This window comes from Camelina sativa, chromosome 10 (genome assembly GCF_000633955.1).
Source record: "Camelina sativa cultivar DH55 chromosome 10, Cs, whole genome shotgun sequence".
Lineage (NCBI taxonomy): Eukaryota > Viridiplantae > Streptophyta > Magnoliopsida > Brassicales > Brassicaceae > Camelina > Camelina sativa.
Genome location: NC_025694.1, coordinates 7,817,399 through 7,839,058, shown reverse-complemented (window position 1 = coordinate 7,839,058; position 21,660 = coordinate 7,817,399). Strand labels below are relative to the sequence as shown.

At 36.9% G+C, this 21,660-nt stretch overlaps 3 protein-coding genes and 1 long non-coding RNA gene across 7 annotated transcripts; 2 read left to right on the top strand and 2 right to left on the bottom strand.

Annotated features, from left to right (window-relative positions):
- LOC104717827 (protein ECERIFERUM 1-like) lies at window positions 142–1,825 on the top strand. Its single transcript, XM_010435458.2, has 2 exons — window positions 142–622; window positions 850–1,825. The coding sequence occupies exons 1-2, from the start codon at window positions 182–184 to the stop codon at window positions 1,663–1,665; spliced, it is 1,257 nt and encodes a 418-aa protein (XP_010433760.1). The 5' UTR covers window positions 142–181; the 3' UTR covers window positions 1,666–1,825.
- On the bottom strand, window positions 4,525–8,090 carry LOC104717825. 2 transcript variants are annotated; one of them, XR_756302.2, is made up of 4 exons: window positions 7,855–8,090; window positions 6,772–6,831; window positions 6,179–6,235; window positions 4,525–4,737 (listed from the first exon to the last, which is right to left on the bottom strand). It is a non-coding gene; the product is annotated as an uncharacterized LOC104717825 (long non-coding RNA). The 2 variants fall into 2 exon arrangements; XR_756301.2 differs by lacking the exon at window positions 4,525–4,737 and having other exon boundaries at window positions 5,704–6,235; window positions 7,855–8,087.
- Window positions 13,785–15,182, top strand: LOC104720143. Its single transcript, XM_010438104.1, has one exon. It carries the CDS (start codon window positions 13,785–13,787, stop codon window positions 15,180–15,182), a length of 1,398 nt encoding a protein of 465 aa, XP_010436406.1.
- On the bottom strand, window positions 16,447–21,604 carry LOC104717823 (NADPH--cytochrome P450 reductase 1). Of its 3 annotated transcripts, none has more exons than XM_010435455.2 (18): window positions 21,142–21,604; window positions 20,950–21,009; window positions 20,790–20,866; window positions 20,646–20,703; window positions 20,473–20,556; window positions 20,357–20,393; window positions 20,088–20,157; window positions 19,731–19,922; window positions 19,551–19,643; window positions 19,017–19,138; window positions 18,151–18,254; window positions 17,966–18,049; window positions 17,735–17,886; window positions 17,539–17,635; window positions 17,240–17,467; window positions 17,043–17,165; window positions 16,844–16,957; window positions 16,447–16,751 (listed from the first exon to the last, which is right to left on the bottom strand). In XM_010435455.2, the coding sequence occupies exons 1-18, from the start codon at window positions 21,439–21,441 to the stop codon at window positions 16,671–16,673; spliced, it is 2,076 nt and encodes a 691-aa protein (XP_010433757.1). In that variant the 5' UTR covers window positions 21,442–21,604; the 3' UTR covers window positions 16,447–16,670. The 3 variants fall into 3 exon arrangements, with proteins under 3 accessions (XP_010433757.1, XP_010433758.1, XP_010433759.1); XM_010435456.2 differs by having other exon boundaries at window positions 18,151–18,307; window positions 19,070–19,138; XM_010435457.2 differs by lacking the exons at window positions 17,735–17,886; window positions 17,966–18,049; window positions 18,151–18,254 and adding exons at window positions 18,491–18,642; window positions 18,722–18,805 and having other exon boundaries at window positions 18,913–19,138.

Below are 21,660 nucleotides of genomic sequence, written 5' to 3'. Positions count from 1 at the left end.
GATGGATCTGATCACTTAACTGTCCAACCCTGTCGTTGCTAAACACCCGAATCCCACCTACATTTAATGTTGCCGCCACCGAAACAGTTGTCCGGTCCCAACTCAAAACTTTAGTATTTTATATAACACATCCCATTCAGGCACATGACACATATCAGCTCTCTATCTCAACAAAAAAAAAATGGAGGCAAGCCCAGTGACCGGTGTCAGGCTCTCTTCGGTGGTCCCTGCTTCTGTGGTAGGCGAGAACAAGCCACGACCGCTCACCCCCATGGACTTAGCCATGAAGCTCCACTACGTCCGTGCCGTCTACTTTCTCAAGGGTAAACGTGACTTTACCGTCTCCGACTTGAAGACCACCATGTTTACTCTACTCCAATCTTATCATCACGTCTCTGGTCGGATCCGGATGCCTGAAAACGACAACGACCCTTCTTCTGGTCTAGCCTTACCTTACATTCGCTGCAACGACAGTGGCATACGCATTGTCGAGGCCAACGTCGAAGAGTTCACGGTGGAGAAGTGGCTCGACTTGGAAGATCGTTCCATTGACCACCGGTTCCTTGTCTACGATCACGTTCTTGGTCCTGATCTTTTCTTCTCTCCACTCGTTTTCCTCCAGGTACACACATTTTAGTTTTATGGATCAATAAAGTTCCCATGCAGGTGAATTAATAATGTAGCAAATCTTTAGTAGTTACTATCAAACATTCATTTCAACTTCATTCCAAAAATTATATATGCTATGTGGAAGAGGAAAAAAATATATTTTTCATATGTGAATGAGTCATTACAAATCTGGCAAGATTAAATTAAATATATTTTTTTACTTTGAATCTCGTATTTCAGATAACTCAATTTAAATGTGGGGGGTTCTCTATTGGGCTGAGTTGGACACATGTTCTAGGAGATGTGTTTTCAGCATCAACTTTCATGAAAACACTTGGACAGCTAATGTCGGGTCATGGCCTACCCGAACTCGTTTACCCGAAAACCCCCGAAATGACCTCTCATGACCATAATGATGAAGCTATTTCCATAAAGAAGATAGAATCGGTTGGCAACTGTTGGTTACTTGCCAATAAATGCAAGATGGGGAGATACGTTTTTAATTTTAGCCTCAACCAACTTGATCGTTTGATTGCCAAGTACACCACGCAAGACCAACCTCTCTCGGAGATTGATATTCTCTATGCATTGATATGGAAGTCGCTACTGAATATCCGTGGCGAAACAAACACAAATGTTATAACCATTTGCGACAGTAAAAGATCTACAACCTGTTGGAATGATGACTTGGTAATAAGTGTAGTGGAGAGAAAGGACGAAATGATTGGGATATCCGAACTAGCTGCACTGATTGCGGGTGGGAAAAGAGAAGAAAACGGTGTGATCAAGCAGATGATAAAAGAAGATAGAGGGTCTTCAGATTTTATCACGTACGGTGCAAATTTAACGTTTGTGAATCTTGACATGGCAGATATGTACGAGTTTGAGATCAAAGGGGGGAAGCCGGATTTTGTAAACTACACGATTCATGGGGTTGGGGACAAAGGTGTTGTTTTGGTTTTCCCCAAGGAAAAGTCTGCAAGGATTGTGAGTGTGGTGATGCCTGAAGAGGACCTTGCAAAACTCAAGGATGAGGTGACTAATATGATTATGTAACTTTCTATTTTGTTCTTGTGGTGTCCAACTACTATACGTTATTTACACTTTGTAATTTTATTGGCATATTCGGAATTTCTTTTGACTCTTCTTGTATCGGTGATGACATTGATTATCCAAATTGTTGGGAACCCTAAATAAAATGTTACTATTATTTACTTTCCGTGTGGCCAAACATTCATTAAATTTGTATTTTTCTGATGAATCAGTATTGGTTTGCAATATATAAAAATTGATGTGCCTCTGAATTGATTTTGATGGGATTGACAACTAGAAGAAAACAATTAATGTGGGTCTTGGACTATTCAAATGATACCAAAATTATCGATTGATTTGGATGGGATTCACAACTAGAAAAAACAATTAATGTGGGTCTTGGACTAACTATTTAATGATACCAAAAATAGATATTTTTTTTTTTTTGAAGTAGGATGAAATCAATCTACAAGAACTGTAATATGGTTGACAAACATGCGTTGTTGGTTAATGTCAAAAAAAAAGGAGCATGCGTTGTTGGTTGTTAGTGGCCAGTTATGGAATGAAACTACACGGAGGAATTTATTATTGGAATATCCAACACGAAAAAAGATGGGTTTGGTTGAGCTTGATGTAGTTTAAGATCAAGTGATTTCACGTTTGCCTAACACTCCATCGACTTATGGAAGACGGGTTATTACAACAATTTTGAGCTCCTGGGACCGACCTCCATGTCAAAAGAAAGATTCTGACTTAACTCCTCACATATCCACATGAGGGGATAAGCAAAGAAGACAAAACAACTCTATATATATATAAAAAGAGGGTTTGGTTGAAATCCGGAGTTCCAAAACGGGAAGAGCATAATGTGGGAAACATACTAAAGAAAGTGTTATCTTGGCAAGAGAAGAAGTGAAAATCCAAATCAATCTACGTTTATAAAGAGATCAAGAGTTTCAACCTTTCATCAGATCTTTCTAATATCGATGCACAAAAAACTATTAGTTACTACTTACTACTTTCAACATTTTTGTTTGTTTGTATAAGACAACGTAACATTATATAAGTGACATTTTGACCATTTGCTTGTTTGTTAGAATAATATTCTTTGCCAAACTTCTTGTTAGTATAACTAGATTTTAATTCGCGGTATACTGCGGAACGATTGTTTAACAATTTTTTTAAAAAATTGTAGTTATATATATATATATTGTTTAAGTTTATATAATTATATTTTGGTTGTTAATTTGAGGACTTGACCGTAGTATACCGCAAGATAGATTTTTTTTACATAATCGTAATTTAATCAATTTAATATTATATATCTAATATTCTCATATTAATAAAACAAACAAATGAAATGATGAATGACTCGCCATTTGACCCCCTCCATAATAAATTATTATCAATCAAAAATTGAGTATCTTTTGAAATTGTCAATATAAATCATCAAAGATTTGCATTCTAGGATTTACTCTGTGTTGTACCATAGGACAATTTTTGTTCTTTAACTATTATCTATACTATTAATTGGAGAGTACTCCAGCAGAAAAAAAAAACTTTGCAAAAAATTTCATACTTTGCCCCTACGAGCAAACAAAGGAAGAAGAGAAAAAAAAATTAAGGGCAACAAGGTAAATTAAATTGTATATGGGACGCGGATTTGATCTATTTGGCATTATGTCATTCGGATCCTAGATAGATTATAAGTGTATCCAAACACTCTCTTCTTATTCTTTTACCTGTAGGATAAAAGAAATAAAAAAACTAGATTTTAACCCGCGGTACACCGCGCGACAATATTTTGTAATTAAAATTTTAAGTTATATTTGTTAATTTTTTTTGTTTTGTTTAGTGTTTAAGATTGTATAACTGCATTTTGATGGTTAGTTTTAGGAGATAACTCAGGATACTGAGGGATAATTTTTTGTAACTAAAATTTTTTAATAACCATATTTATGTAAACTCAAATCGGCTCTATCACATCACCCGCAAGCATTTAAATTTTCTTTTAGGAAGTTTTTTTAATATTTAGATTTCTTATTGAAAAGTATTTTAACTACGGATACTAATTTCTTATAGATTTATTTTTATAAATATTTTTTGGAAACTAATTTAAAGTACGACTTAAACTAATTTTGGTAGAAAAAACTGCTTAAAACATGATCTTATATATTAATGTAGATAATGCCAATATAGGATTTTCAAGAGGGATAAACTATTTTCTCTTATTTAAATGTGTTTCTATTGTTTACAAATAGAAAACTTTCGTTTAAATGGTCTAATCTCATATTAAAATATTTTGTGTGTTTTAGTATAGTAGATAATCCATAAAAACTATGTAAATTCTAACCCACTTAATTACATAACACCCGATCATTTAAATCTATTTAAGCAATTTTTTTCAAGGATCTTCTATGTAATTAAGTATAACAGAAATTTTACTTTGTCAAATATACTTAAAAAATGTAAATATAGATTTTGGTGTACTTGCAACAAAGTAGTATTTTTATTACATTTATGTGGGTTGGATTTGAAAGAACTATAAGTTGTGTATTTTTACTATTAATAATGTTAATATTTTAATAGTTTTTTATTGTGTATTAAAGTTATGTGATTAACTTTTTTGTTTTTAGATTAAACATTAAGCATAGTGTACTTAATTTAGTAACTTAGTATTACAACTACAACTAAACACTTAGAGATATCAAAGGAGATTTACACTCATCATCATACATGATACCAATTTCAATTATAACCCTTTTAAGCATTTGATTTGTGAGCTCCTAAACGTTTTATCAAAATAATATTTTCACATTAAGATATTTTAATTTTTCTATTAAATTAGATGATTTATAATACTACATTTAATGATTTAATTCGTTGGAGAAAATGGTATTTTATTGTGTTGTATAATAATTTACAATTTATTAGACCAAATCCCAAAAACCCATGTACAACTCAACCCATTACATTAAAGATTATATATAGAAAAATACCAAATAAACTCATTAAAATGAATCGTAAGTTGAGAAATTACAATCATCTTCTCCTTTGCCTCCAAAAAAAAATTAACTTATTTTGGAAATATGATTCCTGAAATAAAAAATCAAAATTATTTTAAGAATTTATTAAAATTTCCACAGAATTTTAATATAAATTTATAAAAAAAATGAAAACATAAAGCAGCATATAATAAGAAGAAACGTTTTTAAAAAAAAATGAGTAGAATATTAAGTCAATAACGACAATAGCATACAATAAGAAGTATCACAAATATTTCTTCTTGTTCACTGTCTTCAATATTGTCTCAATGTTACCGAGAACCAAAAATGCAAAATAATTGTGGACAAACATGTATTACACAAAGGGTCAACAATACTTTTTAAACAAAACTTATCGGTAAAATACAAAAAGAGAAGGGAGATTAGAGAAGCAGCCTTGGAGGTACCAAAGGAGTCTGACTCCATAAACCTTAAGGATCACAGATATTTTAAGATAGACCTTTCTCAGATCCCGCCACTACTCCATTTAAAACTTAAAACATATTTCGTATTTCTCTGATGAGTTAAACATTTAGATTATAGATTGTTATTTATAGAGGAGTTGGTTTGAGAATATTTTGGTGATCAAGTAAAAAATCTCATATACAAATTTGGAAGATGAAGAAATCGCTCAATCACTATATGAATGATACACATAGTTAATGAAAGTTTACAAAAAAATTATGTATTAATATAGTTATTCCTACGAATGATTTAGGGAATATTATTAATGTTATTGTGATAGCATGAAATATTAGAAATAGTTTCCGATTTTAATGGACTTTCATTTTGGAAAATAGCATTAATAATAGCAATAAAGTGGAGATATTAAAGGAAACTATAAACCAATAGAAATTTGATTGATTTTTTCGATTTTTTAGGAAATTATAATCAAATTATTAATATAATCGATTTGATTTCCCATATTTTAATTATTGTCTTCTTGTGCAATTTTTTAGGGATCAACATTGCAAAATAGCAATTTAAATAAGTATAAATAAAAGGGTAAAACCCAAAATGTACTTTAAAAATGTATATATAGATACATTATAATCATCATAATTGCAGAGAAAATATAGAAATGTCAACTAACAATATGGAATCCCTCATGATCCTCTAGCGTATCATAACAAGAGGCGAAATGAAATCAAATCATTAACTGCATATATTTCAGTATAATCACATATATTCTCATTTCAGTCAATCAGACCAACCCTTACCTCTTAATTACCATTTGTTCGTACCTCAATAAATAAGTAAATCAATAATCAAAACAGAAAACGGAAACAGTTTGATCCAATCCCTATTCTTACTATCCTATATCATATCAGAAAACAAAATCAAATCAAAAACAGAAAATCTTATATTCAATGCAGCGAATATTCTACCTTTCACCCAAAGCCAACATCAACTACTATATAAACCATAGTATAGAACGTCAATATTAAACTCATCAAACATACAAACAAACTGAATAGAAAATAGAAAATCACCTTCGTATAAGTCATGGCTGCCACCGATGGTTTCACACATGTTTCCGATCTCAAGGCCTTCAAAACAACATGGAGGATAAGAGTCAAGATAGTCCATACTTGGAAGCAATAAGTGAGTCTATGCATCTACCCCATCATCTAAGCGAGTCTATGCATCTGAACAATCATTAACACCCAAGAAGTTGTCTATACAACCAATACATTTGGAGAAATATGAAGAAGAAAATGGTGAGCATACGAATGATGTGAATTTGACTGACAAAAAGATCGAGACACTAAAGCTGAAGGTTGAGAATAAGTGATTTGTTGTCGTTTTCTAGCAGTTTAGATTTTTAGATTTTAGACTATGTATAAATCTGTTTATCCAGCTATAAACATTTCTATGAAGAAAATAGAGAAATGCAATGAATTTCTATGACGAACAGAATTTTTTTTTTGATCAAGTAATCTTTAGAATCTTAATTAGTTTTATTCACCATACTTAGCTCCTTTATATTGAAATTTTTTTCATCATGTAATAATACAAAATATGGTGAACTGCACCTTACCATTGACTTAATGTATATAAGGTTTGAAAGTATATAAAAACGTACCAGGATCTGTAGGAGGAATGGAGGATAGTAGATGAAAATATGAAAGCAAGTCCAGCAAATCTGTGCAATCAAGAAAATATAAATCTCTTAGACCACAAGAATTCATACACTCAGATATAACTTTGCTATAGCCGGAGCATATCTTTATTTCGGTTATCTGAGGAGGCCTGGAATCCCACTTTTGCCTTTGCATCAAATCAAATATACATTATGATCCTATTTGTATTCTCAATAGTAAAAAAAAAAAAAAAATGTACTATTATTATTCTGTTATTGTCTCAGTCTGATTTGTTTTCACTTTGTCTAATACCAAAAGCAAAGTATGAGATGATGATAAGCAAATCGTTGAGTTAGGATGAGGGATTAGAAAGGAGTCAATAAATATATATATATATATATATATATATATATGACTATGATAAGAACTAAAATCTGAAACATGATTACACTACTTGATAAGCCATTATAAAGAGGCTTTGTGCTGTTGCAATTGAACTGAACTGAACAAACAATTAATGAAAAAAACAAAAGAGCGGCAGCAAAGAAATAATATAAAGATTGAAGAGACAGCTCAAGTCGACGGATTCAAATTCAAATTGAATACAGGAGAAGGATGATGGAATTTGGTCAATAACGTCAAAACCCAATTGGGGCTGCTGCTAATAAAAAAAAAACAACTTATTGTAACTAATTAATTAATTAAGCTTTGTGCTTACTTAGAGTGTGTGTGAGAGAGAGAGGGGATCGTAACTCCAAAACTAATACCAGTGACATCGAAGCTAAAGCAAATCCAGCAAATGGAGTCAATCTAATAAAAGAGCTTCAAGTCTTAAACTTACATTGTACCAACAACAGCAAATCTGAGCATTTTATAATTAATCAGGATCGGAAACTTGATTTAGAAAGAATAAAAAGAAGCAAAAAAAAAACCCTCGCTCACAAATTTAAAAGTTCATGAAACACAAAAAAAATCCCAATATGAGTAACTCAAGACTCAAATCTAAAACATAGCAAATCGGCTTGAATCTGATTTGATTTTGTCAGGAAATAATACTAATATGAAAGAGAGGTGATTAGATTTACCTATGATGGTCATAGGATTAAGCTCAGAAGATTTAGAGATTCATAATAAATAGGAATCGAAGGTAGAAACGAGAAGAATGAAGGAAAAGGAAAAGGTATCAAGGAAGAGATCCATTGGCTGACAGGTAAAATAAAGAAATTGTTTTCTCAGGCGAAACTGAAGGCGGAGACGGCAAGAATGATGTTTTTGTCGTTTCATTTTTTTCTTTTCTTTTTCTTTTTGTTTTTTTTTTTGTTTTTCCCTTTTAATAAACTTCAACCAATACAAATCCAATTAATTTTCAACATATGATCTATCTTAAAATATTAATGGACTTCTAAAATTATGGCCCTTGGGTCGATTTTTTTTTTTTTTTTTTTTTTTTTTTAATCAAAATTTAACTATTATAACTCTTCTCATTATTTTTAAAGTAAAAACACATTTATAAAAAACGCTGCACGAAAGAATATATGTGAAATAGTTTAATAGTTTATAATATATATGAAATAGTTTAATTTCTATGGGAATTCGTGCAACTCCTTTGGATTCGGATATTATCCTATGAGGTTCCGATAAACGGATTTAGGTAAATAGAACCTATTGGTTATTTTTTGATATATGGGTTCGGTTTGGTTCAAGTATTACCGGGTTTAGGTACCGTAAAAAAATTAAATTAATTAAATTTAAATAAATTTAGCTAAATTTTGACTTATCTGAAAAATAATTTTAGATATTTTGATTATTTTTGATGTTTAGTTTTAAAACTAATTGAAATATTCAAAATTATAATTAAAATTTTGGGTAATTGAATTATATTAATGCTAAATATTATAAATAGTTTTTAATATATTTATATATTCGGGTTATGATGGATACCCGAATGAATATCGGGTATTATCCAATCATGACCCTAATCCGAACCCACGGGTATTAGAAAATAGAAACCAATAGAGTTTTGTAGGTAAATCCGTACCCAAACCAAACCCAGTTTTCAGGTCGGGTTTCAGGTTAGCCTAACGAGATAGATTTGTCCAGCTACAAAATTTAGGTCATTTGATTTGACAAATTTTAATTAATATTACTGGTAAATTTTATCGGTTTGATAGTTCACGGGACGATACGAGACGAGTTTTTTTGTTAGTTCCGGTCTGGGATGGGTTTTCTGTTAGTTCCGGTCTGGGACGGGTTTTTGGTTAGTTCTGGTTTGGGATGAAACGGTTTGATAGTCCACAGAAAAGGAAGAGACGTCTTTAAACATATCACCTTTCTCTTACTATTTTTTTAATGTGCCACTAATAATAATAAAAACAATCAGATCATTTTTTTTCTCTAGAAACAAATAAACGAGTTTGGACTATGAATGTTAACCCGGCACGTACGTGCGGATCCGAACCTAGTTTATCTTTATAAAAGCATATGAAGTATGTGGAATAATGATTAGGAAAACATAAAAAATAAATAAATGAGGATGTTATATCAAAGTATAATATAAATCAATAACTTTACTCACGAATTTGACAATCCATAAAACATATTGACAGAATCATGGATCCTAAGTCCTAGTATCCTAATATAGAAAGAAAAAAACGATATTGGAGAGGACAATATATGAAAACAGGAAAAGTAAAAAAGACATAATAAGTAGCACATAAATCACCTTTTCATTGGGGTTTAACGTTGTCGTAGAAGAACTGGTTTGCTTATGAGAAGTATTTATAGTGGTTTAAGAAAATGATAGGGATTTTTCTATGAGTGATTTTCCAAAAATCTTGGTTAGAAAATTGGAAATATCTTAAAGAAATCATCATTTCCGATATGTTTTGTAGGATTTAGAAAATTATTTTGGAATATGCTAACATGTATGAGTGTAAGTGCTGTAATTAACTACATACCTTTATTATTAAGATATTTATATTGCTTATTAATTTAGTAATCTATCTTACCATTTTAAAATTTCATACCCAATCATATATAGATTTAAAACTTGTAATTTAAAAAGAAAAACAGAAATTAATTTTGTTCATATATTTTAGGAAAACATTTATTTCCATACCCGATTTTTACTTATTTCCATACCCAATTTTTGCTTATTTTAATTTTTGGTTAAAATGTCTTAATTACAATGGCATGAGATATAAATAGTGCTCAACTCCCAGCATTCTTTGTCAAAATTGCTGTGAAAATGTTAATATAGATAGATAGAGGCAGAGGCTACCCTTGAGATCTTTCTTGTTTGGTGTCTACTACATTTGGAAACTGGACATGACAGATTATAGAGCGAAAAGAGATAGTCACTGACTCACTTTGACAACCTTGAGGACTCTGAGAGATCGCACTCCGGCTCAAGACATTACCAACCTAGTTGCAGAGACTCCGGTGATGCGAGACATAGCTCTCGCTACCACAGATCTCCATCACGACATCTGACAAACTCATCATATGGCATCAGAGGCTCCTTACCTCATCGTTCCCATGGTCATACGGCTCGGACCCTCCAATGGAAAGCAAAACCAATTACTTCTGTGGACGAGCAGGGTGATCCCTCTGTTTCCTCTCGAGCTAGAAGACCCCCTTTGGAACGCGATATTACGAGCCCAGAACCTAACACACCACCCCCAAGAAAGGAAAACCTCTTACCTCATCCTCCATCAGCCCTACCATCACCACCCATTGATATCCCTCGCAGGAACCAAATTCTGGAGGATCTCCGGGAAGTCACAGTACAATATATCTCCTGTCCGGATCCTTCAGAGAGTGCAGCTAGACGTATGAGGGTCCTACAAAGTGAAACAAACAACCTTATGGAGAAAACTGCTGACTCTATCATTGCTTACCAGAGCATCGAGGGAACTGACCTTTCTCTCGGACCTCTACCTGTGAATGAGAGTCAACTTTCATTGGATCCTACAAACACCGATGCACCAATACTAGAGAAGGATGTGGGAGGTCCAAGTAAACGTGGTAGAGGTCGTCCCCCTACACACAAACAAGGCTCAAGGCCATCTCAAAAGCTATTAGGAGCAAAATCACATAAACGAAACTTTGCTCAAGGTTCCCCGAAGAAGACACTTACTAGTCGAGATATGGAGAAGTCTGGCCTTTCGAAGCCAACTCAAAAGAAAACATCAAAACCCTCGCCTAAAGGCAAGAATCAACCCCCAAAACCCCAGAGGTCAAAATCGGATATTCACAGGAAGACGAACAACCCTCAAACCTCAACTCACCAAACTTCTCCCTCGGGACCACCAAGCATTACTCTGATCCCTGCGACAAGGAAAAAGAAAGCGGATTTTCAGAATCTGCCAACCCCAATTTCTTAAGAATGGTGAGCTGGAACTGTTGTGGGTTGGGGAACCCCATAACAGTCCAGTGAATTAGGGAAATGCGTAAAAGTATTTTCCCAGACCTGATGTTCCTCATGGAGACAAAGAACAATAATGAGTCGGTTTTACAATCTCTCCATTGGCTTGACTACCCCTCTAACCACTTGGTACCACCAATCTCCCCTAGAGCTGGAGGTTTGGCTCTGTTTTGGAAACAAAGCATTGATGTTGAGATCCTGCAGTCAAGTTCACATTTTATTAACACAAGAATAAAAGCAAAAGGAAAATATTTCTTTGCTACCTTCTTATATGGGGAACCGAATAGACCAAAAAGACTTGATGCCTGGAAGAACCTCCAAGACCTTACTTCTGATAGATCTTCTCCCTGGATTATCACGGGTGACTTCAATGATATAATCCATCCATCAGAAAAAGTCGGAGGCCCCCCGCGACCTGAAAGCTTTTTCTCGGATCTCCGATCCTTCATGTCCTGCGCAGACCTCTATGACCTCAAGCACACGGGTAACTGCCTTTCATGGAGAGGTAAAAGACATTCTCACCTAGTTAGATGTCGTCTCGACCGAGTAATGGCGAACAGTGAGTGGATTCTCACCTATCCCTCAGGAAGAAGTGAATACTTACGCTTCAAAGGATCTGACCACCGCCCATTAGTCACATCCTTTGATCAAAAAAAGAAAAGATCCCATGGCATCTTCCGTTTCGATAGGAGACTAAAGGAAAACCCTGAGATAAAGAAACTGGTTTTTGAAGCCTGGAATTCTGACCCCAACTCTAGTGTTGATCTTCGACTTAGATCCTGCAGAGACCAAATCACAAGATGGAGTAAGAACCAACATCTGAATAGCCAAACGGAAATATTGGATCTTAGTGATCAACTAGAGGAAGCTATGAATGATGACACTGCCCCTCAGGAAAACATTGAATCTATCAACAAAGCACTCATACTTGCGTACCAAAAAGAAGAAGCTTTCTGGAAACAAAGAAGCAGAAACCTATGGTTGGCTCTAGGAGACAAAAACACGGGTTTTTTCATGCAACGACAAAGTCTCGCAATGCTATAAACAATATCTCGGTTATAGAAAACCCCAATGGTGTACCAATTTATGAAGAAAAGGATATTGCTAATACGATATCCAACTATTTTCGTGATTTGTTTAAAGCTGAACCTGGAGACTGCAGAACTGTTGTTGAAGCAGGCCTGTCCACTTGTGTCACGCAAGACATGAATGATAAACTCCTCCTCCTACCGTCCACTATTGAAGTGAAAAACGCATGCTTTTCCATACACGCAGACAAAGCCCCGGGTCCCGATGGGTTCTCAGCTAGCTTTTTTCAAGCAAACTGGACCACTATGGGACCCACGATCACCTTTGAGATCCAAGCTTTCTTCACGTCAGGAAACTTGCCCCTGCACATAAACCTTACACATGTGAGACTCAGCCCTAAACTGATCAATCCTCAAAAAGTCTCAGACTACAGACCCATCGCACTCTGTTCTGTGTACTACAAAATCATATCGAAGATCCTATCCAAAAGACTTCAACCAATTCTTCATTTGTGCATATCTGAAAACCAGTCGGCTTTTGTACCTCAACGTGCCATTTCGGATAATGTACTGATCACCCACGAGGCATTACACTACCTGAAAACCTCGATAGCAAAGAAAAGATGTTATATGGCTGTAAAAACCGACATGAGTAAGGCATATGATCGACTTGAATGGGATTTTATAAAAGCAGTAATGGAACGGATGGGTTTTCATCGAACCTGGATTCAGTGGATCATGCAATGCCTCAACACAGTGGAATACGCCTATCTCCTGAATGGTAGAGCTTGCGGTGCAGTTATTCCTGAACGAGGCATCAGACAAGGAGACCCTTTCTCACCGTATATCTTCATCATGTGCAGTGAAGTGTTGTCTAGCCTCTGTTCGAAAGCTCAAATACAAGGAAATTTGCTTGGCTTGCGAGTCGCAATAGGTAGCCCTCGAGTTAATCACCTCTTATTTGCTGACGACACAATGTTTTTCTGTCGCTCAGACGCAAAAAACTGTTTCAAACTGAAAAGTATCCTACGGGTATACGAACAAGCATCAAGTCAGAAAATAAACCTAAGTAAATCCTCAATCACCTTCGCAAACAAAACCCTGTCCTCAACAAAGGAGGAAGCAAAGAGAATTCTAGGTATACAAAGAGAAGGAGGGCAAGGTAAGTATTTAGGATTACCGGAACTCTTTGGCCGCAAGAAGAAGGACCTGTTCAACAGCATCGTGGACAAGATAAAACAGAGAGCACAAAACTGGTCCTCCAGATTCCTCTCTTCGGCTGGGAAGCTTACTATGCTGAAATCTGTCTTAGCAGCCATGCCCACTTACACCATGTGATGCTTCAAACTCCCTAATAACCTGTGTAAGAGAATTCAGTCAGCTATGACTAGGTTCTGGTGGGATCAAAATACTGAAAAGAAAAAGATGTCATGGATTTCATGGAAAAGGATGACCAAACCTTTCAAATTGGGTGGTCTAGGCTTCAGAGATATACAATCATTCAACAATGCCCTCCTGGCAAAAAATCAGTTGGCGACTTCTCACATCTCCTCATTGCCTGATGGCTAGAGTCCTTCTAGGGAAGTACTGCCCGAACTCATCTCTACTGGACTGCGCAGTGCCAAACTCTGCATCCCATGGATGGCGGAGTATCTGCATCGGAAGAGATCTTTTGAAACCTCACGTGGGACGCATCATTGGATCAGGTACCACTACTCCACTGTGGAATAGCCCTTGGCTATCTCTAGACACCCCCACCTCCCCAATGGGACCACCACCAGCAGAATCACAAGGATGGACAGTTTCTGACCTCCTTGAACCAGGCACTTCAAAGTGGAATATAGATCTCATCAAACGAACTCTACCTGCGCATGAAAAAGAAATTTTACAGTTAAAACCGAGTAAGCAAGGAGCCCTGGACCGATGGGCATGGCTTCTGACACAGGATGGAACTTATAACACAAAATCAGGCTACTATACCGCTCACTCGGAAGACTCTAACTCAATAGCTCCTCAAACCTCCCAGGCGTCATCGTCATTCAGTTGGACAGCTAACATCTGGAATGTTAAGACGTCCCCAAAAACAAAGCTACTTATTTGGAAGATTGTCCAACAAGCCATTCCGGTGGGAGCAAACCTCAACCGCGGGCTTATCTCGGGAGATGCGAAGTGCCCACACTGTAGTGAGACCGAGTCTGAACTACATTTATTCTTCTGTTGCCCGTTTGCGACTAGGGTTTGGGCCCTAGCCCCTTTCAATAGTAACTTCCCCTCCCAATCCTTTACATCCATCACTGAAGGAATCTCCTCCGCAAACCGACTTATATGCCTACCACCCTCTGGAATTGGAGGAGGTCCTCTAGCCCCTTGGATCCTCTGGATGATATGGATGGCTCGAAACAAAATGATTTTCAACAAGGAACGCATAAGGGTTGAGGAAGCGACTGTAATTGCTATAATCAGGGCAAAGGAATGGCAATCAGCGCAATTGGAGAAACTAAAATCAATTGTGCTCCCAACTCCATCCCCAGTAAATCAGGTACAACAAAATGAGAACTTGATTACCTGTTTTGTAGACGCATCGTGGATCTCTGAACCGAAAGCGGGACTCAGATGGGTCTTCACGGATCAGCACGAACAGATCTTACAACAAGGCTCAGATCTGGCCACACACGTCTCCTCCCCTTTGATGGCCGAAGCGTTAGCAACTCTAACTGCGGTTGAAGTTGCAATTGCTTCGGGTTTCACTCACCTCTCGATCGCCTCAGACTCTCAGACGTTAGTCAAGGCTTTGAATTTGAAGCTCCACTCGAAGGACCTTCACGGGATTCTCCATGATATCCTAGATCTATCCAATCGTTTCTCTAGTTGTAATTTTCGTTTTATTCCTAGAACCCAGAACCAGATCGCAAATGAACTAGCAAAGAGAGCTCTTTCTATGTCTCTACCTTGTATGTGAACCGTCGAAAGTCTAATACAAATTTCTGGTTGTCCAAAAAAAAAAGATAGATAGAGGCAGAGGCTACCCTTGAGATCTTTCTTGTTTGGTGTCTACTACATTCGGAAACTGGACATGACAGATTATAGAGCGAAAAGAGATAGTCACTGACTCACTGGTTCACAATGATCTACCATGGACACTACAAAGCATGACTAAAATCTTTTCCGCTCCTCCAGATTTATTTAATAGTTTATACTTTTGTTCATACAAAGAAAACTTTGACAAACCATTCATGTTTTGACTATAATAAGCAAGAAAACAAGGGAGAAGGAAGAAAATAAACAAATAAATATCTAAATGGTAAAAAGAGTCTTCGTACCAAGAAAGAAACCTTGAAAAGGCAGACAATTCCAATTAATCATATTATATCAAATCACCAGACATCTCTGAGGTATCTTCCTTCAGTTTGAAGTTTCTTAACTATAGCCTCTGCCTCTGACGAACTCACACCTTCCTGGAAATTTGCAAGATAAAATCATTGGGTCGATCTTCCAAGGAAAAAAACCGAAGTAAAATACTAAATTCCATCGCAATGCTTCTTTATACCNCAATCAGCGCAATTGGAGAAACTAAAATCAACTGTGCTCCCAACTCCATCCCCAGTAAATCAGGTACAACAAAATGAGAACTTGATTACCTGTTTTGTAGACGCATCGTGGATCTCTGAACCGAAAGCGGGACTCAGATGGGTCTTCACGGATCAGCACGAACAGATCTTACAACAAGGCTCAGATCTGGCCACACACGTCTCCTCCCCTTTGATGGCCGAAGCGTTAGCAACTCTAACTGCGGTTGAAGTTGCAATTGCTTCGGGTTTCACTCACCTCTCGATCGCCTCAGACTCTCAGACGTTAGTCAAGGCTTTGAATTTGAAGCTCCACTCGAAGGACCTTCACGGGATTCTCCATGATATCCTAGATCTATCCAATCGTTTCTCTAGTTGTAATTTTCGTTTTATTCCTAGAACCCAGAACCAGATCGCAAATGAACTAGCAAAGAGAGCTCTTTCTATGTCTCTACCTTGTATGTGAACCGTCGAAAGTCTAATACAAATTTCTGGTTGTCCAAAAAAAAAAGATAGATAGAGGCAGAGGCTACCCTTGAGATCTTTCTTGTTTGGTGTCTACTACATTCGGAAACTGGACATGACAGATTATAGAGCGAAAAGAGATAGTCACTGACTCACTGGTTCACAATGATCTACCATGGACACTACAAAGCATGACTAAAATCTTTTCCGCTCCTCCAGATTTATTTAATAGTTTATACTTTTGTTCATACAAAGAAAACTTTGACAAACCATTCATGTTTTGACTATAATAAGCAAGAAAACAAGGGAGAAGGAAGAAAATAAACAAATAAATATCTAAATGGTAAAAAGAGTCTTCGTACCAAGAAAGAAACCTTGAAAAGGCAGACAATTCCAATTAATCATATTATATCAAATCACCAGACATCTCTGAGGTATCTTCCTTCAGTTTGAAGTTTCTTAACTATAGCCTCTGCCTCTGACGAACTCACACCTTCCTGGAAATTTGCAAGATAAAATCATTGGGTCGATCTTCCAAGGAAAAAAACCGAAGTAAAATACTAAATTCCATCGCAATGCTTCTTTATACCTGCTCTTGAACAATGGTATGTAGAGTTCGGTGCACATCCTTCGCCATGCCCTTAGCATCACCACACACATAAAGATATCCTTCTTCCTTTATTAAATTCCAAACTTGTGCTGCCTGAACATAGATGAAATGCAAAAAGTAAGGAGGTTATTTGACATTCTTTTTCTCAAAGCCTGATGCATCCCTCCATATAATTTACCTTCTCCGTTATCTTATGTTGAACATACTCCTTCTGCGCTCCCTCACGCGAGAATGCCACGATGAGCTCAGATATTACGCCTTGATCAACAAAATTTTTGAGTTCATCCTCGTATATAAAATCCTGCAACATAAATATATGCAGCAGCTCAGCATGATGACACTGCAAATGAAGAAGGTGCTTGTTAAAATTCTCACCATCCGTCGATTTCTGCACCCAAAGAAGAGCAAAGATGAGCCTAGTTCTTCTCCATCTTCTCTTAGTGCCATCCTTTCCTGTAGAAATCCTCTAAAAGGTGCCAGGCCAGTCCCAGGTCCTACCATAACGATTGGAGTTGAAGGGTTGGTCGGTAACTTGAAATTAGATGCTCGAATAAAGATTGGGGCTCCACTACATTCATGACTTTTCTCCGCAGGAACTGCATTCTGAGTTTTTGAAAACTATTATCAAAAGTAACAGTGAAATGTTGGATAGTAAAAGAGAAGGTAAGAATTACCTTCATCCATGTCGAACACACCCCCTTGTGGATTCTACCAGTAGGAGTTGGACCATATACTAGTGCTGATGTAACATGAACTCTACTTGGCGCCAATCTGTTTTATAAAAAAAGTAAGAAAGATTTCGAACGACAGAGACACTCAAGGGTAGTTTTCCTTCTGCCACAACAGATATCTCAAAAAGAATTAAATTACCTCGGCGAGGATGAGATGGAGTAGTAACGAGGTTGTAGACGAGGAGCTATTGCAGCAAAAAAAACACCTAGTGGGGGTTTGGCAGATGGAAAAGCAGCCATCACCTCTAACAGACTTCTGTGACTTGCAACAATCCATTGTGAATATTCATCCTACAATAGATAAACCGACTGTGTTAACTCATGAGAACTTAAAAGCAAGAGAAAAATCGATATTCCAGTCATTTAGAACCTTTCCATCAGGTGATGTCAGGTGTTTAAGTTTCTTGGCTTCACTTGGTTCAGTGGCATAGGCCGCCAAGGCAACTAACGCAGACTGAAACCAAAAAAAAAGAGTTCAATATTTGGGAATAAGCAAAGACCAAAGCAACCATGAAAAGCTATGTGAGGCTAATTACAAAATAAATAGATGTTAACCTTTCGAGGAGGGTTCAAAAGGTCAGCGTATCTTGCCAAACCAGCCCCAAGTGTGCATGGACCAGGGAAAGGAGGCGGCACTGCGCTTCCTAATGGGGAGCCATCTTCCTTATCAGCATGTATGGAAAATACTAAATCGAGAGAGTGCCCAAGCAATTTTNACACCCCCTTGTGGATTCTACCAGTAGGAGTTGGACCATATACTAGTGCTGATGTAACATGAACTCTACTTGGCGCCAATCTGTTTTATAAAAAAAGTAAGAAAGATTTCGAACGACAGAGACACTCAAGGGTAGTTTTCCGTCTGCCACAACAGATATCTCAAAAAGAATTAAATTACCTCGGCGAGGATGAGATGGAGTAGTAACGAGGTTGTAGACGAGGAGCTATTGCAGCAAAAAAAACACCTAGTGGGGGTTTGGCAGATGGAAAAGCAGCCATCACCTCTAACAGACTTCTGTGACTTGCAACAATCCATTGTGAATATTCATCCTACAATAGATAAACCGACTGTGTTAACTCATGAGAACTTAAAAGCAAGAGAAAAATCGATATTCCAGTCATTTAGAACCTTTCCATCAGGTGATGTCAGGTGTTTAAGTTTCTTGGCTTCACTTGGTTCAGTGGCATAGGCCGCCAAGGCAACTAACGCAGACTGAAACCAAAAAAAAGAGTTCAATATTTGGGATTTGGGAATAAGCAAAGACCAAAGCAACCATGAAAAGCTATGTGAGGCTAATTACAAAATAAATAGATGTTAACCTTTCGAGGAGGGTTCAAAAGGTCAGCGTATCTTGCCAAACCAGCCCCAAGTGTGCATGGACCAGGGAAAGGAGGCGGCACTGCGCTTCCTAATGGGGAGCCATCTTCCTTATCAGCATGTATGGAAAATACTAAATCGAGAGAGTGGCCAAGCAATTTTCTAGCTTCTTCAACTATTTCAACATGATTTTCCGCATAAACACCTACATGGTCTCCTGTTTCATATCTGAAAGAAATGCAATAGTTTTTATACGCGGTTTTCTAATTGTGAAATTTTAACAGAACAATCAACTGTGGACTAAAACATCAAAAACAGCATGTTAATATAAAAGTACACACAGAAACGAATGGCAGAAACCAATATTGAAGATATTCAATGCGAAAGTTTTATTTTTTCACATGACCCAATGTGACTGGTATTTTCATCTCTATTTTAATCTCTGTAATCCTGGTAATAAAACTCAATGGAATGCCATAGTCCTACTAACTCAAAACATACTGAATTTGCAGCAAAATCTCCCAGTTCACTCTAATAATCATATAAAACAAGGAGTCTATGTAAGCTGAGATAACTGGACTGCCTTGTATTTAATGCAAGGGTATAATGCAATAAAATTGGTTAAGAGTTGGATGCTTACGTAATACCAGTCCCTGATATGTCGAACTCGAGATGGATGCAAGACCGATCAGATTCAGGTGTGTGAAGCTCCCTCTGCACAGCAACATCAACTCTGTTTGGAAGAAGAAACAATTTTTAGAATGCAACCGAAACTGTAAGCCTATTCCAGTATTTACTATTTATTACACCTTAACTATACCTTAAGGGATGATGAATGTCAATAGCAGTATTTCCGTTGGCCACATTTGATCCCATTGGTTTCTCGGATGTCAAACTAGGATCATGAATCACCAGCCGGTATTCAGGAATAACAGCTGTATAGGGAGTTACCACACTTGTATCATCCTCGTCCCTGAGGATCTTGTCTAGTTCAGACCATAGCGATTCCTTCCTACAAACCACAAAAAGCATGAATAATACAGTATGGAGACCCTTACAAACACTATTAACCAAGTCAACTCTGTAGACTGTAGAGTCCCTGTCTATAATAATACAGTAAAAGACTAGAGAAAGTCTTTCACAGGAGCAAACGTAAGACAGAGACTCAGAAACAAACCAGGCATTAAAATCATCCTCGATGCTCTGATCATCATCTCCTAGACCAACTTGAATAAGACGCTTTGCACCTGCATTGAATGATGATACCAGTTACGCTTTACCTCATGCACAAAAGAGACTAGGAAATGGGTATCCATGTAGCCAGGCAGCAAAGAGAAAACATTCGGCACTATCTTAGGTTAAGCATAACGCAAATATCTCCTACACTCTCTATCCGATATCTAGCATTACCTAAGACTTAAAATATATGTAAACATACTCGTGTACCTTTCTTACAAAGCTCTTCATCAAGAACTATCCCGATCTGCTCAAAGAAAATGACCGTCAGATCAGGTCAGAAGAAAATCAATAAGCTAGAGAGAAACATTTTCTCACAACGGTACCTTATTAAAATGTTCATACTGGCGATTACCAAGAGCAAACACACCATATGTTAGTTGTCCAAGACTTATATCCCGTTCATTTTCCTAAAAACACGAACACAGAGTATCTGAGGAAATCAAATCCAAGGAAAAAACTAAACTTGGATTTGATTCATTGCAATGATGCTACAAACCTCCGTAAACCATTTGTAAAATCTAGCAGCATTGTCAGTAGGCTCTCCGTCTCCATAACTAAAAGAAATGAATCCATCAAACTCTTGGAGGTTATAGATCGCAAAAAAAAAAAAAAAATCATAATGGGATTGGATAAATCATACGTAGCAACACAAAAGAAGGCCAAAGTTTCCTTCTTCAATTTCTCTTCATATTGGTCATCATCAGCAGCATAGTCATCCTAATTAAACCCATAACCAGTGAATATACAGTAGCTTAAACAAGAGGAAGTGAAATAAAATCATACTCCCAAGTCGATCATACCAAGTCAATGACTCTGACAGCGGCATTTTCATATCTTGCTTTGATTTCTTCTGATAACGCCTATGAAAAAAAAAAAAAAAAACGAAACTGATACTGAAATGACCCAATCTTTTGAATCACACAAATAATCATATCATATAAGAAAAGATCAAATCACAACTCGAAAGGGTTATAAGAGTAGTCGCGGAGTACCTTAGCAAATCCCTCAGCAGTTCCAGTCTGCGTACCGAAGAAGATAGAGACTCTAGTCTTGCCGGATCCCAAATCAGCATCATCGTCGTCTTTAGCCATAAGAGACTTAGGGAGGACCATAGGCTTCAGCTCCCGGGTCTGATCCGCCGTCGTTTTCCTCCATAATAACACAACGAAGCCAGCTACAAGTGCCAGCGAGGTGGTTGCAATCACAAGGACGACGTCGTCGGAAATCGAATCGGTCCCAATAATTGACTTGAGCTGCTTGAACAAATCGGAAGCATACAAAGCAGAGGTCATCTTCTTCCTTCTCGATTTGAAAAGCTTCCCCCGTCACTCACTCAATCTCTCTCTCTCCAGGGTTCGAGGATTCAGGGGGAGAGATCGAAGAGCAAAGAGGAAGAGGAAGCAAAGAGGGGCTTATTGTGTGTTTATCGGTGGTGGTGGGGCGTTGAATCTGAGTGGGCTCCTTTCACTTTCCTTATTGACTTTTCTTTTTTATTTTGTCAAAATTAAAAA

Bases quoted from the DNA above. Each gene is read 5' to 3' on its own strand.
- LOC104717823 (XM_010435457.2), bottom strand. From the start codon at position 21,441: ATGACCTCTGCTTTGTATGCTTCCGATTTGTTCAAGCAGCTCAAGTCA. The intron at 19,644-19,730 runs GTATAGTTAAGG...TCTTCCAAACAG, and splicing joins GACATTCATCATCCCTTAAG to AGTTGATGTTGCTGTGCAGA. The intron at 19,139-19,550 runs GTAAGCATCCAA...CATTTCTTTCAG, and splicing joins ATATCAGGGACTGGTATTAC to ATATGAAACAGGAGACCATG.
- LOC104720143 (XM_010438104.1), top strand. From the start codon at position 13,785: ATGGCTAGAGTCCTTCTAGGGAAGTACTGCCCGAACTCATCTCTACTG.
- LOC104717827 (XM_010435458.2), top strand. From the start codon at position 182: ATGGAGGCAAGCCCAGTGACCGGTGTCAGGCTCTCTTCGGTGGTCCCT. The intron at 623-849 runs GTACACACATTT...CTCGTATTTCAG, and splicing joins CTCCACTCGTTTTCCTCCAG to ATAACTCAATTTAAATGTGG.